The sequence below is a fragment of the Gorilla gorilla genome, chromosome 3 (genome assembly GCF_029281585.2).
Source record: "Gorilla gorilla gorilla isolate KB3781 chromosome 3, NHGRI_mGorGor1-v2.1_pri, whole genome shotgun sequence".
Lineage (NCBI taxonomy): Eukaryota > Metazoa > Chordata > Mammalia > Primates > Hominidae > Gorilla > Gorilla gorilla.
This window is the reverse complement of record NC_073227.2, coordinates 160,318,528-160,342,269: the sequence shown is the minus strand read 5'-3', so window position 1 is coordinate 160,342,269 and position 23,742 is coordinate 160,318,528. Positions and strand designations below refer to the sequence as shown.

The 23,742-nt window shown below is 40.3% G+C and overlaps 1 protein-coding gene across 2 annotated transcripts in view; it reads left to right on the top strand.

Annotated features, from left to right (window-relative positions):
• SETD7 (SET domain containing 7, histone lysine methyltransferase) overlaps positions 1 to 23,742 on the top strand; it is a 51,468-nt gene that overhangs the window by 16,219 nt on the left and 11,507 nt on the right. For both annotated transcript variants that reach the window (XM_004040406.5, XM_063705554.1), the window contains 5 exons: positions 7,991 to 8,192; positions 12,089 to 12,278; positions 17,886 to 17,967; positions 20,923 to 21,040; positions 23,277 to 23,434. In XM_004040406.5, the coding sequence (XP_004040454.2) occupies positions 7,991 to 8,192; positions 12,089 to 12,278; positions 17,886 to 17,967; positions 20,923 to 21,040; positions 23,277 to 23,434 (750 nt within the window). The remainder of the gene's footprint in view (positions 1 to 7,990; positions 8,193 to 12,088; positions 12,279 to 17,885; positions 17,968 to 20,922; positions 21,041 to 23,276; positions 23,435 to 23,742) is intronic.

The window sequence follows — 23,742 nt, the reverse complement described above, 5'->3', positions numbered from 1 at the left end:
GGATGTTTATTTTCATGTATCTTTCTTTAATTGTTCTATTTTGACCATGATTTATGAACCTAAAGGCAAGACTTTTCACAATCCTAGAATGGTGAACAAGAAGGAGATATTTCTTCAGATTGGCTTTGCGGGGGCTATGGAATATTAGGGTCATGTGGTTTTTAGCCTAATTATGAGGTGGAGATTAGGTCATTCATTCAGCTTTATTTGTTTATATTGTTGATGCCTCTCCTTCACATGCCAATTTGATTTTAAAGGATTTACTACTCCATGGCTTCTTTCTCCTGTGCCCAAGTCCTTTTCTGATGTTGCTTGGCTACATTTGCCAAAAGGGCTCCGTGTAATTTATCACTGGCCAAATAACCTAAGCAAGGTCACCTGTCTGATGAGCCACTGAGAAAGGATGGCATTCTCCAGGTGTCAAGTCTATGCAGGATTTCTTGTGTTTAGTTTTCAGAAAGTGCTTGATCACAATTCAGAGAAATTGGAGTTGGATCGGACTTCTGAAGTCATGCATTCCAACCTCCCACATGCGGCAAAAGTTTCTTTTGTGTTCCTGACGGTCCTCTAGCTTTTGTTGGAACCAGACCCAGCAAATATATTCATCTGTATTCCAACAAACAGTTCTGATTGAGGCCAAAAATTTTTGTGACATGCAAGAAGAGAGTGCAAATGAAATGGGTAACATTGGATAACTACCATTTCTTCAACACTGGACACGTGGTCTTCATAACAATCTGGGAGGTGGGTTTTATAATCCCATTTGACATACGAAGAAACTAAGGCACAGAGTGGCTAAATAACTTGCCCCAGGTGACCTAGTTAAAAATGATTGGAGCTGAGACTCACACCAAGGCGAATTCAATTCTAGAACCAACCCTCTTTTTCACTACATCTGCTACCATCTTCCAACTTGAAACAGGGAAATAGCTGTGGGCCTGACTGCCTTTCTTCCATTCTTTAATTTTCCTTGAAGTTACTCATCAGCCATAGTTGTGAAATGTTAAAAGGAGTTCTGGAGTGAATTCAGTTATGTTCTTGTAGGGGCCTTAACAACTTGGGAAGAGCTTGGAAGATTGACAGAAGGTTTTCCTGAGGAATCAATTCAGAAGAATTCTGTTCTAGCTATTTGGCCTCCCTGAACTTCCATTTACTTAATTTGTAAAATGGAGATAATTATACCTGCTTTTCAGGATTGCTGTGATTGAATGAGAAAACCTGTAAAGACCCTTAAAGTGTAGGACACTCAGAAGGTGCTTAGGGGAAAAGATGGATTATTTTATCATTGTTGTTGTTACTATTATTATTAATTAATAATTATTAGGAGAGTGTCTTAGTTTGGGCTGCTATAACAAATTCCATAGACTGGGTGGCTTAGACAACAGAAATTTATTTCTCACAGTTCTGGAGGGTGTGAAGTCCAAGATCAGGGCACCGGTACACTTTGTGTCTGTCGAGGGCCCACTTCCTGGTTTGTAGATGTCCATCTTCTCCTGATATCCTCACATGGTGGAAAGTAAAGGGAGAGAAAACAAGCTTTCTAATGTCTTTTTATAAGGGCATTAATCCCATTCAAGAGGGCTCTGCCCTTGGGACCACATTACCTCTCAAAGGCCCCACCTTTTAATACCATCCTATTGGGTGTTAGGAGTTCAACACAGGAATTTGGGGAGATACAAACATTTAGTCCGTTGCAGAAAGTTTTCTTGAGGTTTGTTTTTAGAAAGCAAAACTAAATTTCATTATTCACTCTTCAAATACTTTACTGTTACTTTGAGGCTTTGTGATAATTAGATCTATAGTAGACTCATAGATCTTTTCTTAAAGGATAGAAAAAGAAAACCTTCAAAGATAGACAGTACATTATATTATATGGAAGCATTAGAGTTCTCCATCAAACTTGCTCCAACACCTTGGGAGAAGTTGAAGTTTCTGGCTGGAAATAGTTCTAGCAGATGGGTTGGATCTCCTTGTTGCTGCTCTTTGCTTAGTTTGCAGTGTTTCAAAAGATAATATATATTGCCATATAAAATAATTCCTAAAATAATGTATATACTAAGGGTCACAATTCAATTTGGTTAGAGATGGGAGTTTAAGGAGTGATTATTCATTTTTTAAATTTCGTCTCAGTTATTGTATTGCTATGGCTGACAAAAGGAAGGGAACACAGTGGAAGGAAGGGAACAGAATTTAGTCCCCAGGAGGCGGAAAGTCCAAAACCTAGACCCCAGAACCATGAAGAAAAGCCAAAACTGTTAAGTCTCTAAGAACAGTTTTCTATATTCAAATACTAACAGGAATTTTTAATGAAAATACAGCAATATCTGAATAAAATGCAGATATGTAAGTCTAGGAAAACAACTATAAAATTTCTCCATTTCTTTGTAAGTTAGATTTTTTAACTGATTTCTCGAAATTTAACTCTTAAGTACAAGAGTTGGATAAAACAGGCAAAATTGATCTATGTGCAGAAAAAGAAATTTAATTAAAATTTATGTTTTAATTTCCTCAACATTTTCCAGTTGTTTGATTCAGATGATGGTACCAGAAAAATCAAACAATTGCAAGACCATTTTTGTAATTTCTTAACATACTAAAGAATTTGCCAAGATGTTGAAAGGAACTTTAAGAAAATACAAGTTAAGCATGTTAAGAATATTATGTATAGTATGATCCCATTTTTATTAAAATAACAAAAACAGAAGGTAGGAAAATGCATGGTATAGAAATGAAAAGAGTGGTCAGGAGCGGTGGCTCACACCTGTAATCCTAGCACAGGCTGAGGCGGGTGGATCACTTGAGGTCAGGAGTTCGAGACCAGCTTAGCCAACATGGTGAAACGCCATCTCTACTAAAAATACAAACATTAACCAGGCTTGGTGGCACATACCTGTAATCCCAGCTACTCAGGAGGCTGAGGCAGGAGAATCGCTTGAACCCAGGAGGTGGAGGTTGCAGCGAGCCGAGATTGCACCACTGTATTCCAGCCTAGGCGACAGCAAGACTTCATCTTTAAAAAAAAGAAATGAAAAAGTCTTAAATACCGTATGTGAAATTGGGGAAGAGGACTGAGAATTTCTACTTTCTGCATCTTAGTATTGCTTGAATTGCTTTTTATGTGTTTGTTTTACAATGAACACATATTGCTTTTTTTTAGAGGCATTTATTTTCTTCTAGTCAATTGGATCACTCATAAATTACTGCAGATAGGAATTTTTCTTGCTTGTTCTTTAAAAATAGATTTAATGCAGTTTTATAAATTTCTTTCAGTGTTTCATAACTGTTTCTTTGATGATGCTTTTTTTTATGATGCTTTTTAAACCCAGTTTTTTAGTAGAAAGCTTGCCATCATACACATGAATATGCATGTTTAATAATAATAGCTGTTCTTTATTTAAGCAATCACTATGTGCCAGACCATATTCTAAGCATTTGATATATATTAACCCATTTAACCGTTATAACAACACTCTGAGTAGTCCAGTTTACAAATGAAGAAATGAAGCAAAGGAAGTTTAAGAAACTTTCCTCACGTACAGCCTGTATGCATATCGAATTCATATAAGAATGCTCCCTGCACTTGAATAACACTGTTATGTTCCTTCTCAATCTTCTCTTCTCAATGCAAAATGATCCCAGTTTCCATTTCTATTCTTTTGCTTAGGAATTATCAACATGAAATTTATATGTTGGGGGGGATACGTGGATGCATATTTCCTAATTTGTTCCCATAAAGGGCTTACAATCTAGTTAGAGAAATAGGACACATAAATTTAACATCAATAAAGACATGGAGTGTTCTGTAATAGTACATGCCTAGGCTCTGATGAATAATGTGCATGGCAGGGCTGCCAAGATCAGGATAGATTTACTTTGTAGGAAAACAAGGTTCCCCGCGGATGATGAGTAGGCTCTGTTTAACACAGTGACCGGCAGACTTGCTCTGAAACCCAGCTCTCAATCCAGTTTCACCAAGAAACATTAGAAGGCTATTTCTATGTACCCACTTTTCAAATATGACCCGATATTAACATTTTAATGGATACAAGTCTTGCTCTGTTGCCCAGGTTAGAGGGCAGTGGTGCAGCCAGGCACGGTGGCTCACACCTGTAATCCCAGCACTTTGGGAGGCCGAGGTGGGCAGATCACTTGAGGTCAGGAGTTCGAGAACAGCCTGACCAACATGAAGAAACCCCGTCTCTACTAAAAATACAAAATTAGCCGGGCGTCTTGGCACATGCCTGTAATCCCAGCTATTTGGGAGGCTGAGGCAGGAGAATCACTTGAACCTAGGAGGCAGAGGTTGCAGTGAGCCAAGATTGTGCCGTTGCACTCCAGCCTGGGCAACAAGAGTGAAACTCCATCTCAAAAAAATAAAAAATAAAAAAGATTGCAGTGGTGCAATCTCGGCTCACTGCAACCTCTGCCTCCTGGGCTCAAGTGATTCTCGTGCCTCAGCCTTTCGAGTAGCTGTGGTTACAGGTGCCTGCCACCATGTCCGGCTAATTTTTATACTTTTAGTAGCGACAGGGTTTCACCATGTTGGCCAGGCTAGTTTCAAATTCCTGACCTCAGGTGATCCTCCTGCCTCGGCCTCCAAAGGGCTGGGATTACAGGCGTGAACCACCATGCCCAGTCTATTTTTTTTTTAAGACAGAGTCTCGCTGTCACCCAGGCTGGAGTGCAGTGGCACAATTTCAGCTCACTGCAACCTCTGCCTCCTGGGTTCAAGTGATTCTTGCGCCTCACCCTCCTGAGTAGCTGTGATTACAAGCATGTGCTAGCACCCCTGGCTAATTTTTGTATTTTTAGTAGAGCTGGGGTTTCACCATGTTGGCCAGGCTAGTCTTAAACTCCTGGCCTCAAGCGATCCACCTACCTTGGCCTCCCAAAGTGCTGGGATTACAGTCATGAGCCACTGCACCCATTGGCTTCTTTCTTTTTTGATTGAAAAATTCCAGAGATTTCAGAGTATTCATTATTAGTCCATGATTATTTTTGTTTTCAGTGAAGAAAAAAGAAAAGAAAAAAAATCATAACTTTTTTTCCCCCTGGCTGGCCTTAAGGATTTTAAAAGTTTGCTCACATATGCTTTATGGAAAGCAAGGAAAAATATAGTGTGGAAGCTAAGCTAAATAAAGGTCAGTGAGTAAACTTTCGATATGAGCAGAGCTTTTTAGAGCAGGGATTAGCAAACTTTTTCTGTGTGTGGTGAGAGTAAAATCAAGGCTCTGTGGGCCACATACGGTCTCTGCTGCAGCAGTTCAACACTGCTGTTGTAGTATGAAAGCAGCCATAGATGATGTAGAAAGGAACATGCATGGCTTTGTTCCAGTAAAACTTTATTTACAAAAACAGTCGGCAGGCCATAGTTTGCCAGCCTCCTCTGGAAAGAACAGTTAGAGAGAAAGGTAGTGCCTTGAATGCCAGTCTAAGAAACGTATATTTTATTTCCTCAATGACAGAGGATTTTAAAAACATCACTTTTATCACCCTGGAGAACCCAGTTTATGTGTATAATATGCCCTCTTTTGTCATCAGATTTCATCTAACTTACTATTAAAAGTTGCCAAGAAAGCTAAGCTGTGGCCTCAAGCAGATGGCTGAAAAAATAACGCAGTAAGATTTGCTTTCCAATGCCTTAAGAATTTGCATTTGTGTACTTTGAGTCAGTTGGGCTAAGAGGGAAATAGCAGTTTGTTCTTCGTACTCTGATAGATGGGACGATGGGCTCCATGGGTAAGGGAGGTTAGGACAAGCCACTGAATACAGTTGGGGGAAATGTCTGCAAGTCCATATTATTTTTTGTCTGATTTGCAAGACCTGTGTCTTGTAGATTTGATCATAACCCTGAGAACTATTGGCAGACTAGTCTGTCAGGGAGTAATATTCTACCCAAACTCACACAGGAACATTTTGAATGCTGCTGAGAGTCCAAAGTCAATAGGGTTGCCAGGATGAGCAAATAAAAATCTAGTTAAATCCAGGACACCCAGTTAAATTGGAATTTGCTCAACAAAAAAATGTAAGTATAATTATATCCCATTCACTATTTGGGACATTCATAAACTAAAAAATTATTTGTTGTTTATCTGAAATTCAAACTTAGCTGGGAATCCTGTATTATACCTGGCAATCCTAAAAATGAAGATAAATGAATAGTTTCTTGCACTACATAAATTACATCATTATGTCACTTGATTAGTACCCTTCACCAATGATTTTTTTTAATTGTGGGAGTCTAATGACAGTTGAATCTCATTACTTCCAACCTCACTGTTTTAGAATTTTGATTATTTATGCAAGAGCTATGCTAAAGTGCACTTTATTCTCTTCATGAATTTAGGAAGCCTATTTGTCATTGATAGTACAAATAAAACTGAAAGAAAACTATTTATCTCCTTGGGAGACTACAAATAGTATAATTACCTTTTAACCAGAAGCTATCATTATTTAGAATCTACTTTTCATTTAATAATTATAGATCATTCACAGTTGTTCATTGAAATAAGTCAAGACTTTACCAGACAGAGTCAGGTGCAGCCACCTAAGTCCTGATGGCCTGCTTTGCGTCCCATCTGCTCCAGTTCACAGTGTGTCTTGCCAGTATCTCCTATACCATTGTGTTTGTTTTGTTCCTTATCTGCTCTAGAGCCTCACACAATGCTTGCTACTGAGAAGGCACACTGTAAATGTTGACTAGTTGTGGCTGGGAGGCCAAGTTGGGTGGATCCCTTGAGCCCAGGAGTTCGAGACCAACCTACATAACATGACAAAACCTCATCTCTACAAAAAAAAAAACAAAAATTAACCAGGTGTGGTGACACATACCTGTGGTCCCAGCTACTTGGGAGGCTGAGGTGGGAGGATGACTTGAGCCCCAGGAGGTCGAGGCTGCAGTGAGTCATGATCATGCCACTGCACTCCAGCCTGGGCAATAGAGCAAGATCCTCTCTCGAAAAAAAAAATTTACTAGTTGAATTAATGAATAAATACTCTCTGCCTATGTTAAAATAATCAAGCTGTCTTTGTTTCAAAATTTTCTTACATTTTAAATTTTAAAAATAATTTGAGTTGGTCTTTCCCTATTCCAAATTTTAGTACTTAAAGGGGATTTTGGGTAGTTTCATTGCATGGGGCCTTTCAGAGGATAACAATGAAAACATGTTCCTGAACTTGCAAATATATATTACAAGGAGAGAGATGGAGAAGTGCTGGTAAAATCACGTGAGCATCCGTGTGAGCTTTCTTCTGGTATAGGACCATGGGTCTCAAACTATCAGGATGCTAATGATATCAGCAGGGTGGAGCATTCAGTCTTCCTTACTTGCCTCTACTGGCCATGATCATGGATGTATGTATATACATAGATATACATACATACATACATAGATATATAGATATACTTAAATAAATCCCCATATGTCTTCCAAGGAGATGGAAGGGATTTCATTTGACTGGATACCAATTACGGCTATTACTGATAAATAATACATTAGTGACTTGAAACAAATGTGTAGACATTCACACACTTTAAGCCACATTTCTGTCATTAGAGATTACTATATACAAGCCATCTGAAAGACCCTTGAGAACTACCAGTGAATTCTGGAGCACTCTTGAGGGAAATTAGACATGAATGGTTTGCGTGTGGAACAGGTAACACCAGAATTTCTATTGCCTGAAAACATACTCAAGTGAACTTGTTCTCAGTTTCCATCAGTAGCTTTTTTCTTCTCTATTTTCTCCAGCAGAGTAAAAGGATTCCCAGGAACCATGAGATTGGATATTAAATCTCCATCTTTCTTCTCAGTCTTACCCACGTCCATGAAGCATCTTTTCCTAGCAGTCGATGATAATTTAGGAGGCTGCGCTGAATCCATGTCAGGGCTGACACAGCTGGGCATGCAGTTCCTTGAATATGATCCTTTCTTCTAAGAGACTCGAGTCATGGTCTGACTATTCCTTTTTGTTTTTCCTTTCCTCACAGCACCCTGGAGGGGTATTATGTGGATGATGCCTTGCAGGGCCAGGGAGTTTACACTTATGAAGATGGGGGAGTTCTCCAGGGCACGTATGTAGACGGAGAGCTGAACGGTCCAGCCCAGGAATATGACACAGATGGGAGACTGATCTTCAAGGGGCAGTATAAAGATAACATTCGTCATGGAGTGTGCTGGATATATTACCCAGTAAGCCGTGTGACTGTTCACTCTGCCGGAAAGTAACATACTGTGACTCTTCACAATGAAGAGTAAAATGTATTCTGTGTTAGAGCTTGGGAGCTGTGAAACCTGAGAGTCACCACAGCTGACGCCAAGAGTTTATGAGGCATGCCCTCTCACTGTTACTCACTTGTTTGGCCCTTGAATCCATTATTAATTATTTTTCAGCGTTGTTTTGGAAAGGAGTAATTAATCATGATTAAAACAAATTGAGACAAATTGGTTTTATTATATCACTAATAAAGGCAAAATATATTGCTTTTAATTATTTTGGCACATAGAGGGAGATAGTGGAAAATTTCATTGTTGCTATTAGTTTTATTCCCTGTTTCTCATATGTAAAAACCAGTCCAGCAATTTTTAATCTGGGGGAGCTTACTGCACTGTTGTTACTTGATTCTACAATTCCACTAACTGCTTTTTAAGGTATTTTATGGTTTATATTGTTTAAATTAAGGTGATTAAAATTAACTTGCCTTTGAGTATTTGATAGCATTTTATGATATTTCTGGAGTCTATTAAAGTAAAAAGATATGGCAGAACCCATGGTTGGAAATTAATGCTCTAATTTTTGTTTGCATTTCAAATGTCCCATCTGTTGTTACTGAATTTCCAGAAAATGTTTCAGAAAATACACCTTAGAAAACACTTTATCTTTATTTTATTTTATTTTATTTTTTATTTATTGAGACAGGGTCTTGTTCTGTTGCCCAGGCTGGAGTGCAGTGGCACGATCTTGGCTCACTACAACCTCCATCTCCCAGACTCAAGCCATCTTCCCACCTCAGCCTCCTTAGTAGCTGGGATTACAGGCCTATGTCATCACATCTGGCTAATATTTTTGTGTTTTCTTTTTAGAGACAGGGTTTCTCTAAAACCTAGTCTCAAACTCCTGGGCTCAAGCAATCCACCTGCCTTGGCCTCCTGAAATGCTGAAATTACAGGCATGAGCCATTGCACCTGGCTAGAAAATATTTTGCTTAATATTTTATTTTGTTCATAAGTCAAAATACTCTTTTTCTGTTTTGAGACAGAGTCTCGCTCTGTTGCCCAGGATGAGGTGCAGTGGTGCCATGTCGGCTTACTGCAACCTCCGCCTCCTGGGTTCAAGTGATTCTTCTGCCTCAGCCTCCCAAGTAGCTGGGATTGCAGGCACAGGCCACCACGCCCGGCTAATTTTTTTGTATTTTTAGTAAAGATGGGGTTTCACCATGTTGACCAGGCACTGGTCTCAAACTCCCAACCTCAGATGATTTCCTTGCCTCGGCCTCCCAAAGTGCTGGGATTACAGGTGTGAGCCACCACACCAAGCTGAAAACATATTTTTTACTCTGAAACCTTATGATTAAAAAGTGCTAATAAAAAGAAATGATCAGTTACATATATAACAAGAAAAGTAACCCCAGCTAAATCCACTTACACATCATTGTTCTTAAAAAATAAGTTATAATCTAGGAATAGGGCATAAGAAAAGAATGTTGTAAAACATTTTCTAAGAATTGCTAAAGCGTTTAAATATCCTCTTGGTAGGATCCGTGATAGATCAAAAGTTGTAACATGTACTGCTTAGGAGAAGAGAAGCAGAAAGATCAGAAGCGCTGGAGGTGCTGCCCAGGGTAGGAGGACCGAAACCTGGCCTCGTGAGTAGCCAGGGTGGGCATCTTGCTGCCCAGTGCTGGGGCGCTGCTGATGTGACAGTGCATCTTGAAGTCAGGGGAAGTGGAACTCTCTACATAGAGATGAGTATAGGAAGCAGGCAAAGTGTTGGATTACCAGATTCTCCTACTACCTGTCATTTTACTTGTGACATAGTCAATTAAAGTCCCTAGATGGGATCAAAGGTGCGCCAAGATTGGTGAATGGATTGGCCTCGCTCAACATGGTTGCATTTTGAAAACCAAAAATATAGCTACGTTTTAACCTTTAGCCTTGATTATCATATTAAATCTCAAAGAAGACTCTGCCTTAGGAAGGAGCATTGGTGAGCAGAAAAGCAGCCTTTGTCCTTTTAACCCCTACCCAGGGTGTCAGTAGGTGTCAGACCCTGGCTGCTCACCAGTCAAATGAACGATTTCTCCCCCCACAAGGAGGAGCCAGTGAGCAGAGGAGAGAAAGCAGCCGTTTCTTTCCCCACACTCCCTGATACCTGATACAGCAGAGGAGGAAATTTCTGTAACGGGCCATAGCAGGAACAAGGGGAGAAAAAAGTGATGATTTTCCCTACAGTCCATATTTGTAAGCTCACCCTAAGGACAGTGTATTTCTTTCAAAAATTTACCTTGAAAAAGTTTTTCATATAAGGTTTTTAATTAAAAATATATAACTCCTTTTGGAAATGAAAGAAGAATTTCTACTTTATCATTCTGGACAAATAAATTCACTCCCTCTGAAACCAGAAATTTAAACATTTAAGGGGAAAGGTGTGAGACCCTGGAAAGACAGACTTCTGTTTTAAATAAATAGTAATGTTATCTTATGTTAGTCATGGAGTATAAGAAGCACAAATGCTCTTATACCCTTCCATTCAATAATCATCACTAAAAGCCTGAAGGCAGATCTTGCAGGAAGTATCATCTCCATTTATGCTCAATTATTAAGAATTAACTTGAAGAGAAGAAAGAGCAATGACTATATCCCTAGTGCACTTTCTATCCATTAAAAATGCTGCTAAGTATTTTTCTTTCTATTTTAAATTTACATCCCTTTTCCTAGAAGGCAAAAAAAAAAAAGGCAGCATTTGGGATCACTCAAAAGTCATCCTACATCATTGACTTTGAGTAGCTAGCTGTTCCTAGATCCTCAAGTTGGAGAAATTAACCAAGCTTTTAAAAGATGTCATGGCATTACTATTGTTAAATCAAACTCCCTAAGGTCTTAAATTTTCAAAGTTATACCATGAGGACCTTCTGGATGGAAAAAAAAAAAAGAAAGAAAGAAACATCTCTGGCACCCTAGCTTAAATTATTCATTACTTTTTGGTAACCCTGTTCAATTTAAAAAGTGTTTAAGAATCACCTACTGTGTCCCTACCACTTATCAAGGTATAGAATTATATGATAGCCTCTGCCCTAAAGTACTCAATGACCCCTAGCAATGAAGTAAATGAAAGAGTTAAGCATGAAGCTAAGTGCGCTGCTCTGCTAAAAGGAGGCAAGAGGGAGCACGAAATAGAGTGGGAAGAAAGAATTGAGATGGGAGTGGAATTTAGTTGATCTTTTTTCACTTTTCCTTCTAATTCCAAAAAAGGTGATGGTATAGGAGTCTCAGAAAGGCAGTGTCCAGACATCCTTTTGTTTGCCTCTGAAAAAGTGCAGATAACTCTCTTTACTTGTGTACACTAAATTAATTCTTAAGTACATTTGAACTGAATATTTTCCTAACACACTAGAAATCCAAAATTTAATATTGAGAAGGGAGATCTTATGAATAGTGGGTAGGAGTGTCTTGCTAAAGATCGTCATCATATTTGATTTTGGCCAAAAATAACACTTAGTTACATTTCCTTTAAATATTGGTAATTGATGTTACAAATATCAAAGAAACATTATTTATTTCTTAGTAAACCAAGATGGAGTATCAGTAACTTGTCCCGGATTACAAACTGCAACGGAATTTCCCACTCTCTAAATCAGGCATACATGCCCCAAATGCGTATGACTTTCTAGCAGTATATTTGTATGGAGCTGGATGAGGAGCTATGCATCATGTTTTTCTTACCCAGGTGAAAAGCTCTGGGTTCCTAAACTGTTATTATCCCTACTGGTACTATATTAATAATGGGAGTGCAGAAGAGAAATTTCTTGGGACTCATGTCCTAGACATACTATATATAATATTTTCTGGTTTTTGGTTTCTCCCATCAGGATGGAGGAAGCCTTGTAGGAGAAGTAAATGAAGATGGGGAGATGACTGGAGAGAAGATAGCCTATGTGTACCCTGATGAGAGGACCGCACTTTATGGGAAATTTATTGATGGAGAGATGATAGAAGGCAAACTGGCTACCCTTACGTCCACTGAAGAAGGGAGGCCTCACTTTGAACTGATGCCTGGAAGTAAGTTGAATCTGCTTCAGATGGGTTGCTCCAATTCCAAAGCAGGTTGTTAGGGCTGATTTGAGACAAGCTTTTTTTCTTTTCCTCTCTGTATAGTTCTCTTTAATCGTGTTTATTAGTCAGGTTTTATTGCATAACAGACACTGCACCTCCCCGGTGGTTTACAACAGCAACCACAGCTCTGCCGAGCAGCTGTACTCCAGCTGGCTGAGGCTGGGCTTAGGGGGCCAGGCCAGACTTGAGGCTTCTGGTCAGGTTTGAGTCAGCTCTCTTTGTCTTAATTCTGGGGCCTAATCTGAAGGGACAATGGCAATGTGGGGCAAGATTTTCCCACAATGGATCACAGAAGTGTCAGAGCATAAGCAGATACCTGTGATGCCTTTTGAAACCTCACCTTGGAACTGACATGGTGGCACTTTACTCACTTTTCACTGGTCAAAGCAAGTCACGTGGCCAAGCCAGACATCAGTGAGACAGGGAAATTACACCATACACATTAGTGGGAGATACTGAAAAGTCATGTGACAAAGGGCCTAGGTATATAATTCTCATATAGGGAGGGAATAAATGACAGCAGTAATTCAACTGATTTCAAATGGTTATCTCTCCAAAAAACTGTACTATGATAATAAAGAACCAAATCAAGTAGATCTCTAAACTGTAAAGTTGATTGAGCCTGAGCTGTGACTGGAAAATATAAATGCATATTGGCGTCTCCAGCCCAACATCTTGCGTGGAGCACAATGTATGAGTGAACCCAATGGAATCCATATTTGAAAAAAGTATTATTTTCCTTTTAGAAGTACACATGTCACACTAAACATTTTTTCTGAGTATAAAATTACTAAGTGTAGAAAATCTGGAAAATATACAAAGAAAAATCAAGATTTTGCATTTTGAGTGGCACAGCTTAAGAAAGCTATTTGAATTGGTCTGATTCCCTGAAAACAATATATGCATGTATTTCTGATCCAGGTTTGGTTATAGGGAGAAAAAAATAGAAAAGACAATAAATCTGGGCATTAATAGGCTTAAATAGTATTTAGTTATTTGGGATCTGAAGAAGAATCTCCAAAGGAAGCTTGTCCAAAAGTGGAAAATTTAGCATTTATATTTAGGTCCAATTTGGGTTGCTTTAAATGTCTTTTTTGTTTTTTTAAGTTAAAAATGGAGACAGTCTAAATGCAATGTGGGATTCTGGATTGGATCCTGGAAGAGAAAAAGGACATTAGTGGAAAAACTGGTGAAATCTAAATAAAGTCTAGCGTTTTGTACATAGTAATGTATCTGTGTTGGTTTCTTAATTTTGACAAATGTACCATGCACTGTAAGAAGTTAACATTAGCAGAAACAGTGAGGATGCTCTGTGCTTTCTTTGCGACTTTTCTGTATACAGTCATGGGCCCATAACAACTGTGGTACCATAAGATTATGCCATATTTTTGTTTTTATTTCATTTTATTTTTTAAGGGACAGGATTTCCCTCTGTTGCCCAGACTGGAGTGGACTGGTGTTATCATAGCCCACTGCAGCCTTGAGCTCCTGAGCTCAAGCAATCCTCCTGCCTCAGCCTCCCCAGTAGCTAAGACTACAGGCATGCACCACAATGCCCAGCTAAATATTTTTAAATTTTTTTGTAGAAACAGGGTCTTGCTGTATTGCTCAGGCTGGTCTCAAACTCCTGGCCTCAAGCAATCTTCCTGCCTCAGACTCTCATAGTGCTGGGATTACAGACATAAACTACTGCACCCAGCTAAGATTATATCATATTTTTACTGCATCTTTTCTATGTATAGATATGTTTAGATACACAAATCCTTCCCATTAGGTTACTGTTGTCTATGATATTCCCTATAGTAACAAGCTGTACAGGTTTGGAGCCTAGGAGCAATAGGCTGTACCATTTATTAATAGCCTAGGTGTGTAGTCGGCTATACCATCTAGGTTTGTGTGAGTACACTCTCTGATGTTTGCGTAATGACCAACTCGCCTCACGACACATTTCTCAGAATGTATCCCCTTCATTAAGTGATGCATGTCGTATATTTGAAATTACTCCAAAATGAAAAGTTTATTTTTTTAAAAAAAAGGAAGCAGTAATCTTTGAACTACAAACTGTGATATCTATGCCCTTGATCTATGTTCTGAAAGGAGACACTGTTATAATATTTAGAAATGAGGAGGCTCGAAACAAGGGAGGATCCCAATGGGTGATGCCAATTTTAAAACTTCAGAAGTAGCAGCATTTTTAGTGGCAGTTGCCTAAACTTAAGAATCACCTAATTTGAGACCTAGCTCTAACATTTACTATATTATCCTTGGGCAAGTTATTTATTTTTTCAGAACCTCTTTCCTCATTACCAAATGTGGATATTAGCACCTACCATAAAACACTGTAATGAAAGTTGTTATTACATTCTTCTTGCTATAAATAAGAAACAGTAGGCCAGGGCTGGTGGCTCACAGCTGTAATCCTAGCACTTTGGGAGGCTGAGCCAGGTGGATCACTTGAGCCCAGAAGTTCAAGATCAGCCTAGGCAGCATGGTAAGATCCTGTCTCTCCTAAAAAATACAAAAAAAAAAAAAAATTAGCTGGGCATAGTGGCATGTGTCTGTAATCTCAGCTACTTGGGAGACTGATGTGGGAGGATCACGTGAGCTCAGGAAGTCAGGGCTGCAGTGAGCTGAGTGCACTGCACTCCAGCCTGGGCGACAGGAGTGAGACCCTGTCTTTAAAAAAAAAAAAAAAAAATTGTTGAGAGTGAGAATTCTAAAGGGAATTATTATTTTTTTAGAATTTCTGGTTGCTTTAGCTGGGTGTGGTAGTGTGTGCCTACAGTCCCAGCTACTCAGGAGGCTGAGGCACAAGAACCTCTTGAACCTGGGAAGTGGAGGTTGCAGTGAGCCAAGATAGCACCACTGCACTACAGCCTGGGTGACACAGAGACTCTGTCTCAAAAAACAAACAAAGAAACAAACAAAAAAAAAACAAAAAGCAACAACAACAACAAAAATAACTTCTGGTTGCAAATAAACATTCACTTCAAATTAACTTAAGGCAGAAAAGAAAGGGGGGATTTATTGGCAAGATTCCTGCAGACCTCAGGTGTTTTGAAATGTTGAATAGTTTGAGCCTCAAAAGGGCCAGGAACTGTGGCTGCACTGGCACTCTGAAGATCCTATAGACCGATCTTTAGTCTAATGTTCTGCCATGTTTGTGTCTCTCCTCTGCCCCTTCCAGTTATAATTATTGACCTGCTGACTGGCCACTGGGTTAGGGGGTACAGGGTCCTGTGACTGTAGGGTCCAATGGTCGGGGAAGGGGAGAAATTAATGCAAATATCTCACATAAAACACTCCTTGACCTGTCGCCTCACCAGCTTCTCCATTTCTCTGTGTGCTTTTGTAACCACAAACTACCTCTAGTTCTCTACTTACTTCCTGTGGAGTTTCTCACCTATGCCACTGCTTCTCACCTGATCAGCCCTACTCCACATAGTAACTGCTTTCCTTGGCTAATTCCTACGCCATCTTTAAGGCTTAACTCACTTTTTATAATGAATGTTTGTCCATTGAATAAATGAATTCTAGTCAAAGGGCATAGCATACTATAGAGGGAAGGAGGGAAAGTAAAGGATGTGTAAAATCTGTAAAAGTAAAGGATGTGCCTGCAGCCTGGGCATGTCTAAGGGAGCAGAAGAAGAGACAGTAGGCATTGGAAGAGATAGTGTGCACTCCCTGAAAGCAGCAACAGAAGTTAATCCTTTTTGTATCTACACAGTCCCTAGTGTTGTACATGTAGTTGGCACTCAGTAAATTTGTCATAAAAATTTTAGTCTAAGGAGCTAGATGGAATTCATAGGAAAATTTCCACTCAATGAACATACATTCCACGCACAATTTTGGTTATTTATAAAAAGTGGCAGCTGGGCACAGCAGCTCACGCCTGTAATACCCGCACTTTGGGAGGCTGAGCCAGGTGGATCACTAGAGGTCAGGAGTTCGAGACCAGCCTGGCCAACAGGGCGAAACCCCATCTCTACTGAAAATACAAAAATTAGCCAGGCATGGTAACAGGCACCTGTAATCCCAGCTGCTTGGGAGGCTGAGGCAGGAGAATCGCTTGAACCTGGGAGGCGGAGGTTGCAGTGAGCTGAGATCATGCCATTGCTCTCCAGCCTGAGTGACAGAGCAAGACTGTCTCAAAAGAAAAAAAAAAAGTGGGGGACGGTGGTTTAAATGCTTTTCGTGGATTGCTTGGTGGTCTGTTACCACTTTGCTCTCAGATTCAATCCATTCATCATTCTGTCACTGCCCGCTATTATTGCAAGAGGCTGCTGCCCCTTGCGGCCTGCATTTTTCAGGCTCTTGTGCGTCTGGCTTCTGTCTGAGTTTGGCCAAAGGGAGGCCACTGGCTGGCTGGGGACAAAGCAGGAGAAGGCAGCAGGAAGAAGCCCTCTCTGTGTCAACCAGCATCTCCAGCAGTGGCCCCATCACCTCCTGATTCCATCTCCCATGAGGAAGGCCCAGGCTAGTTCCAACTACCCCAGCTCCAGAGCTCCAGGAGCAGCACTGTGCCCTCTGTCCCTCCAGCCTCCAGTGGCAGCTTCCTGCTCTTGCCAGTGTCTGGGCTCTTCACGGCTCCATCTGGCTTGTCAGCATTCCATCCCCTGTATGACCAATTCCCTGAACTGAATTCTCTTTGAAACACTCAAATGGTCTGTTCTGTTGTGGACACTGACTGATTTGGATTGGTTTCTGACTTTTAGTTTGAGGTATTCATTGGGGTTTTGGTTGTACAAAAAAAGCCACTCACAAACAAACAGAAAGAGGACCTAGTAACCATTGGTAACTACTGAAGAATTGCTTAATGGGATTATGAGTTTTCCTTCAGTGTATATAATCATTTGCTTTGCAGGAGTAAGCCCTCTGATTCTAAATCTTGTTTCTTTACCTATCAGTCTTCAGAGCATCTATCTTCAGTGCTGTCTGTGAGGATTCTCTAAGGCTAATCCTTCACAGAGAGCCAGTGTTCCTTCTAGGGTGGTTGTGTGCCTTGATTTCTAGAGTAAATTACTAATTGGCTTCTGAACCACCGTAATAGAAAGGAGATTACTTTGTTAATGCTTTATCAAAAGCAGTGCTGTTCTCCTTAATTCTGGTGAGGCAGAATTTTATTCTTAGTGAAGGAGACAACTGCCAGTGTTCAGTTGTTGGATTCTGTAGACTGTATCTGTAATGAAGAAAACCACCAGAAAAATTTAAAACCATCATCCAATTTGATCTGAGCCAAGAGATCTCAGAATTTCATGACAAAGCATTTTATTGATTCCCAAGCATCCTTTAAGTCATTTTAATAAGGAAAATTCAAGAGTGAATTGGAATGTTAAGAGATGCATCTGATGGCTGTTCATGAAGGCCTGAAAATAAAACTGAAGCGTAAATCTAAAATGTATCCATTTAAATTGAAGAACTTCATTCTAGTTGGTATAACTTGATTAAGATTTTTCGTTTTTTAACTCTTCGTTGTCCCATGAATAGAGAGAAGTGTTATAAATGCTCTTCCCTAACTCTGCACCTATACTGGTATTTTTGTTTGCTTTTCAGATTCAGTGTACCACTTTGATAAGTCTACTTCATCTTGCATTTCTACCAATGCTCTTCTTCCAGATCCTTATGAATCAGAAAGGTAATTTCCTCCTTGGGGTTTTAATTGCACTGTTTATGTGAGGTTAAATAAGCCTAATGGTAGGAACTTATGCGCCTCTTTGGCTCTCTGCCCAGGCTGGGTTCCAGCTCAGACCAAGCTCCTCATTAAAGTGTCCTTTTCCTTTGCAAACCCTCAAATAAATATTTCTATATTCTGAGGAAGAGTGTTTTTATTCTTATGTAGAATCTGACCCTGTAAGAGAGTTTCCTCACCCATAAATCACAGAACAGCTTGTGTGTCTGTCCTAGAGTAAAACCTCCAGGTAGAAAGAGCAGTTGAGGCCGGGCATGGTGGCTCATGCCTGTAGTCCCAGCATTTTGGGAGACCAAGGCGGGCGGATCACTTGAGGTCAGGAGTTCAAGACCAGCCTGGCCAACATGGTGAAACCCCATCTCTACTAAAAATACAAAAATTAGCTGGGTGTCATGGCGTATGCCTGTAATCCCAGCTACTCGGGAGGCTGAGGCACAAGAATTGCTTCAACCTGGGAGGCAGAGGTTATGGTGAGCCGAGATCATGCCACTGCACTCCAGCCTGGGCAACAGAGCAAGACTCCATCTAAAAAGAAAAAAAAAAAAAAAAAAAAGAGCAGCTGGGCCAGGCAGCCAGCTGTGTCCTGGCCGAGCATTCCCGTTCTTAGGGTCTGTGCTGCAGTCACATGCTGGCCCTCTAGGGGAACATTTCATGCTCTTTAAAGCTCTAGCCTGTGCACACAGGATGCCTCCATTTCATCTTAGTCCAGCTGAGGTGTTCTGGAACACAAGACAATTTCTTTTTTCACAAGCAGAAGACAAGAGTGAAACAAAGAAAGTATAAGAGGCATAAAAACATTCTAGCTTATAAATGACAAGTTTCTGGTTTGTAAGCCCACTCTCAGAGGGTCACATCCTGTTCTACTTCATGTCTTATTTATGAGAATGGCTAAACTCTAGCTCTTGAGTCTTGATGTGGCTTTTTCTGGTACCCTCTCTGGGATTCTTCTTATTCCTTAGCAACAGATCTGTTTATGAATAAGCGTACTATCTGAAATTGGTTTTCTCTTTGCCTCGTGTTTTGTAAGCATGGCTTACCTCCCATTCAGTTTCTGTTCCCATCTGAGAAATAGGCCTCTTCCTCCATTCAACTGACAGGGCTGACCCCACAATGTCACAATGATGAATGGACTCTTTTTTGACATGAGGCTCTGGCCCAGTTACAAAGGGAAGGGTTTAGCTTCTTTGTTAGCTCCGAAACACAAGACCATAGCCATACGTGTTAGTCTTTTCTGTTATTATTGTTGTGATGAGGCTGCATAATGATGCCCTCAGAACTTTCAGTGGTTTACAGAATCAAACATTTTGTTTTACACCGTAGTTCTGTAGGTTGGCTGAGGTTCAGCCACTTTTGACTGGAATCAGCTAAGCTCAGCTGGCCTAGGCTGGACTCCAGGTTTCAAGTTGGGTTCAAGTCTGTTTCACATGTTTTCTTTACAAGAGAAACAGGGAGCAACAGCCAGCCCCCTAGGGCATATTCTTCTAGTGGAGACAGTGAAAAGTCTGGAGGAGGCCAGCAGAAATTTGCCCCAGCCCTTCACACCTGAGACTTGCCTGCAGCCACTTCTGCCCATGTTCTACCAGCAAAGCAGATCAGATGTCCAAACGAGAAGTCAGTAGGGCAGGATGTATCCTCCACCCACCCTGAGGGAGTCACTACAAGGTCACGTGGCAAAGTGGCAGGATGTATATAATTCTATCACAGCGAAGAAGTAAAGAGTTGAAAGCAATAAATCAGTCTTCCAGTTCATGAATAAGCATAAGAGCCATGTAACTAAAATTACAGATGATCAGTTCCTGTAGGGTCATTCCATCCCAGCGTCTGGTTAAATCCAGTTCCATAATTATGAGCGCTTTTTTCTTTTTTTTTTAAGACAGAGTCTTGCTCTTGTCGTCCAGACTGGAGTGCAATGGTGCGATTTCAGCTCACTGCAATCTCCACCGCCTGAGTTCAAGTGATTCTCCTGCCTCAGCCTCCCGAGTAACTGGGATTACAGGCACCCGCCACCACACCCAGCTATTTTTTGTATTTTTAGTAGAGATGGGGTTTCACCATGTTGGCCAGGGTGCTCTTGAACTCCTGACCTCAGGTAATCCACCCGCCTCAGCCTCCCAAAGTGCTGGCATTACAGGCATCAGCTACCATGCCTGACCAGCTGTTTTCTTATAAACCAGTGGTTGGCAAACTTTTTCTGTAAAGGGCCACATAGTAAATATTTTAGGCTTTGCAAGCCATATAATATCTGTTGCAACTACTCAATTCTGCCTTTGTAGAGCTAAAGCAGTCATAGGCAATACTAAGCAAATGGGTATGGCTGTGTCCCAATAAAACTTTACTTACAAAAATGAGCAGCAGCCAGATTGGACCCTCAGGCCATAGTTAACTGACCCCTGTTATGAACCCTTTTGCTGGGAAATGCTTATTGGATATGTCTTATTAATTGTTTGTCACTATTGCTTATAGAAGATACATCTTGAGGCTTAACTAAAACAGCCTCCTTTCCCTCCCATCTAACACTGACAAACTTAGATACAGCTTTAATTAACTTTGAAAAAATGTTTACTTGTCCAGTAAGACAGTGAAAATTGTCATCAACTAAAAACATAAAATTCTTCCAAAAAATACCTCATATCAAGCACTGAGCATCTTTATGAAAATATAATGATAATTTCTATATTAGAAAGCAAATTTTAAACACCACTCTTAAAAGAGACATAACTACCGTTTGTTTAATTTCCAATGCCAAAATATTGTGGTTTAACTTTTTCTTCCTCCCTCCCTTCTTAGTTGGGTTATGAATTGACATTTTGGAATCAGTAGCCTTAATGATATTTTGGCAGTTGATTAAGGAATGACATATTAAGCTGAAAAGGTCACTATTCAACTCTTTTTTCAATTTAGGGTTTATGTTGCTGAATCTCTCATTTCCAGTGCTGGAGAAGGACTTTTTTCAAAGGTAGCTGTGGGACCTAATACTGTTATGTCTTTTTATAATGGAGTTCGAATTACACACCAAGAGGTGAGTGGGGCTGACAGTGGAAAATCAACTTTGTTGGTTAAAGGGCTTTGCTTCAAACAAAATCCCTTTACCTTAGTACTCGCTAGAAAGTTAAAGAAACAGATTGGCTTTTTTGTAAAATTGATTGGACATTTTCCTCCTCTTTATTTTAAGCCTTAATACGATTTTTTAAAAAGTTCCACAGCTATTTTATAGAGAGTGGGGTAATGCCATCAATAAGACAGTAATTGGTATATTAGACTGTACCAATGTCTTAAAAATTGAGATCCAATCAGACTCTGTAAATAACTAACTCATGACCTTGGGTGGGGTGCTTTATAGGAAGGCCCCCTACATCTTCTTGTGCAAAAGCCATGCTATACTATATCCTACATTTTGTCAGGAAGAGTTCTTTTGTCAAAAAAATTAAAAACAAAATGTTAAAGAGTTGAATCACCTCTTACCTTTAAGATACAATCTTTGATATATTTCAAAGGCTTCATATATGTTTTCTGTTTTTGTTTCTTCACTTTACAGTTAATTTCCCTAAGTGTCTGCCTAAGGGCAAAAGTTCAATGTTTTTAGCACAGCTTATGCGCCCCTTCCTTGTCTGACTTATATTACGTGTATGGGACCTTAAGCTTATGGCTAATATTCCACATTTATATTCACCTTTGCATTTATTCCTATGGAACAGTAAGAGGGAAAATGCTGTGAAATAATAATAAAGTTATTACACTTTCAAAGCAGTTGCACAGGCAAAAGAGGGCGACGTATTCAAACTGCACTATGGTCTGTCAGACTACGTCCCATGCAAAGGCCAGACTTCTGTCAGCAATCCAGAGAAATTCAGCATACAAAGGGTGACTTTGGGATATTGATATATGAATTACTTACTCATTTTACAGATAGGGAAACAGAAGCCTAGAGAGATTACACAACTTGCTTAAAGTCAAAAATACAGCGAATAGCAGAGTTCAAGTAGGATTTCAAGCTGCAGAATCTGGCTTTGTGCTGAACCTCAATATGCTCTATTGTATAAATGAATGTGACACCCTTCTTGCCCTAATGAAATTTAGATTCTGTTGGAGAGATAAGAAAAATACACAACTAATGGCAGCCTAAGGTAGATGGTACCAAGTGCCACATATCGGTATCACATGACTGGTTTTGAATATTAAGGTCCATGAGGCTTTTTTTCCACTTTTGATCACTGCTGTATCCCCTGCACCTAGAACAGTGCCCGGCACATGGTACCACTTAGTAAACATCAGTTGAGGGACTATCACATATGAATAAAAGCACAATTACAACTTAATAGTGGGGGAAATGGTATACCTTGAGAGTCAACAGTTTTGTATGAAAATGTCATCCTGTTGGCTTCAAAAGGCTGGGCTGCTGTCATCACCAGCTCCTGGGGTGAGTTGGTCAGGAGTGGTTTGGAGAAGGGAAGCCTGATTGTTACACTGTTAGTAACCCCTGTTGTAGATAAGAAGGCATGCTGGTAATCGATGGCTGCCTCCTGGTCACAGTGATTTCCCACCTGTAACAAAGGTGGGGGACTTTCCTAGAGTACATTCTTGCATCCCTTACATTTCTGGTTCCATTTGTGTTCTTACTTTGTTTTTTTTCTTTTGCCTCCTCTTCTTTATCTACTTTTAATGCAAGCTATCCAGTTATATTTGTGTGTGTATTCATCAGGGACTTTAAATCCTTTTTTTTCATATAGAACAAGGAAAAATGAATAAATAGTAAGTCGAGCTGCCTGGCACTGACCACACATGTCATTTGCACTCTCAGTGTGTGGAGACATGCCTTGTTTTGTTTTGTTTTATTTCATTTTGTAGTGCTCAAACCTTGAAGTTTTGGCTGAGTGTGGTGGCTCACACCTGTAATCCCAACACTTTGGGAGGCCGAGGTGGGCAGATCATCTGAGGTCAGGAGTTCGAGACCAGCCTGGCCAACATGGTGAAACCCCGTCTCTACAAAAAATACAAAAACTAGCCAGGCATGGTGGTGCACACCTGTAATTCCAGCTACTCAGGAGGCTGAGGCACAAGAGTCGCTTGAACCTGGGAGGCAGAGGTTGTGGTGAGCCAAGATCACGCTACTTGCGCTCCAGCCTAGGTGACGGAGTGAGACCCTGTCTCAAAAACAAAAATAATAATAAGATAAATGAGTTAATATCTCTGATGTCCTTTGACCTTTGGGGAGAAAGGTCCTCCCTCTCTAAGGCTCGCTTTCTTGTTTCCTGCAGGTTGACAGCAGGGACTGGGCCCTTAATGGGAACACCCTCTCCCTTGATGAAGAAACGGTCATTGATGTGCCTGAGCCCTATAACCACGTATCCAAGTACTGTGCCTCCTTGGGACACAAGGCAAATCACTCCTTCACTCCAAACTGCATCTACGATGTGTAAGTATTACGCAGAGCTGCTGGGGCGGATCTATGCCTCAGGGCCCTGAGACAGAGGAGGGCAGTAAAAGGTGTTATTCTGCCTCAGATAAAGGCTGCTTCATCTGAATAACCAGGGTCCTCTGCCATCGGCCTCAGGGTTATGACTTGAAACTCAAAATCTAAACAGCCTCAATCTGTGGCTTTGGCAATCTAAGAAATGGAAAGTGCTTTGAAGAGGAGAAATGGTATGGAAATAGTATACCACACCAAGGGGTTGCTGTTTTATAGCTGCTTTTTTTGTCCTTCAGTTTTCTCGTTCTGGACAA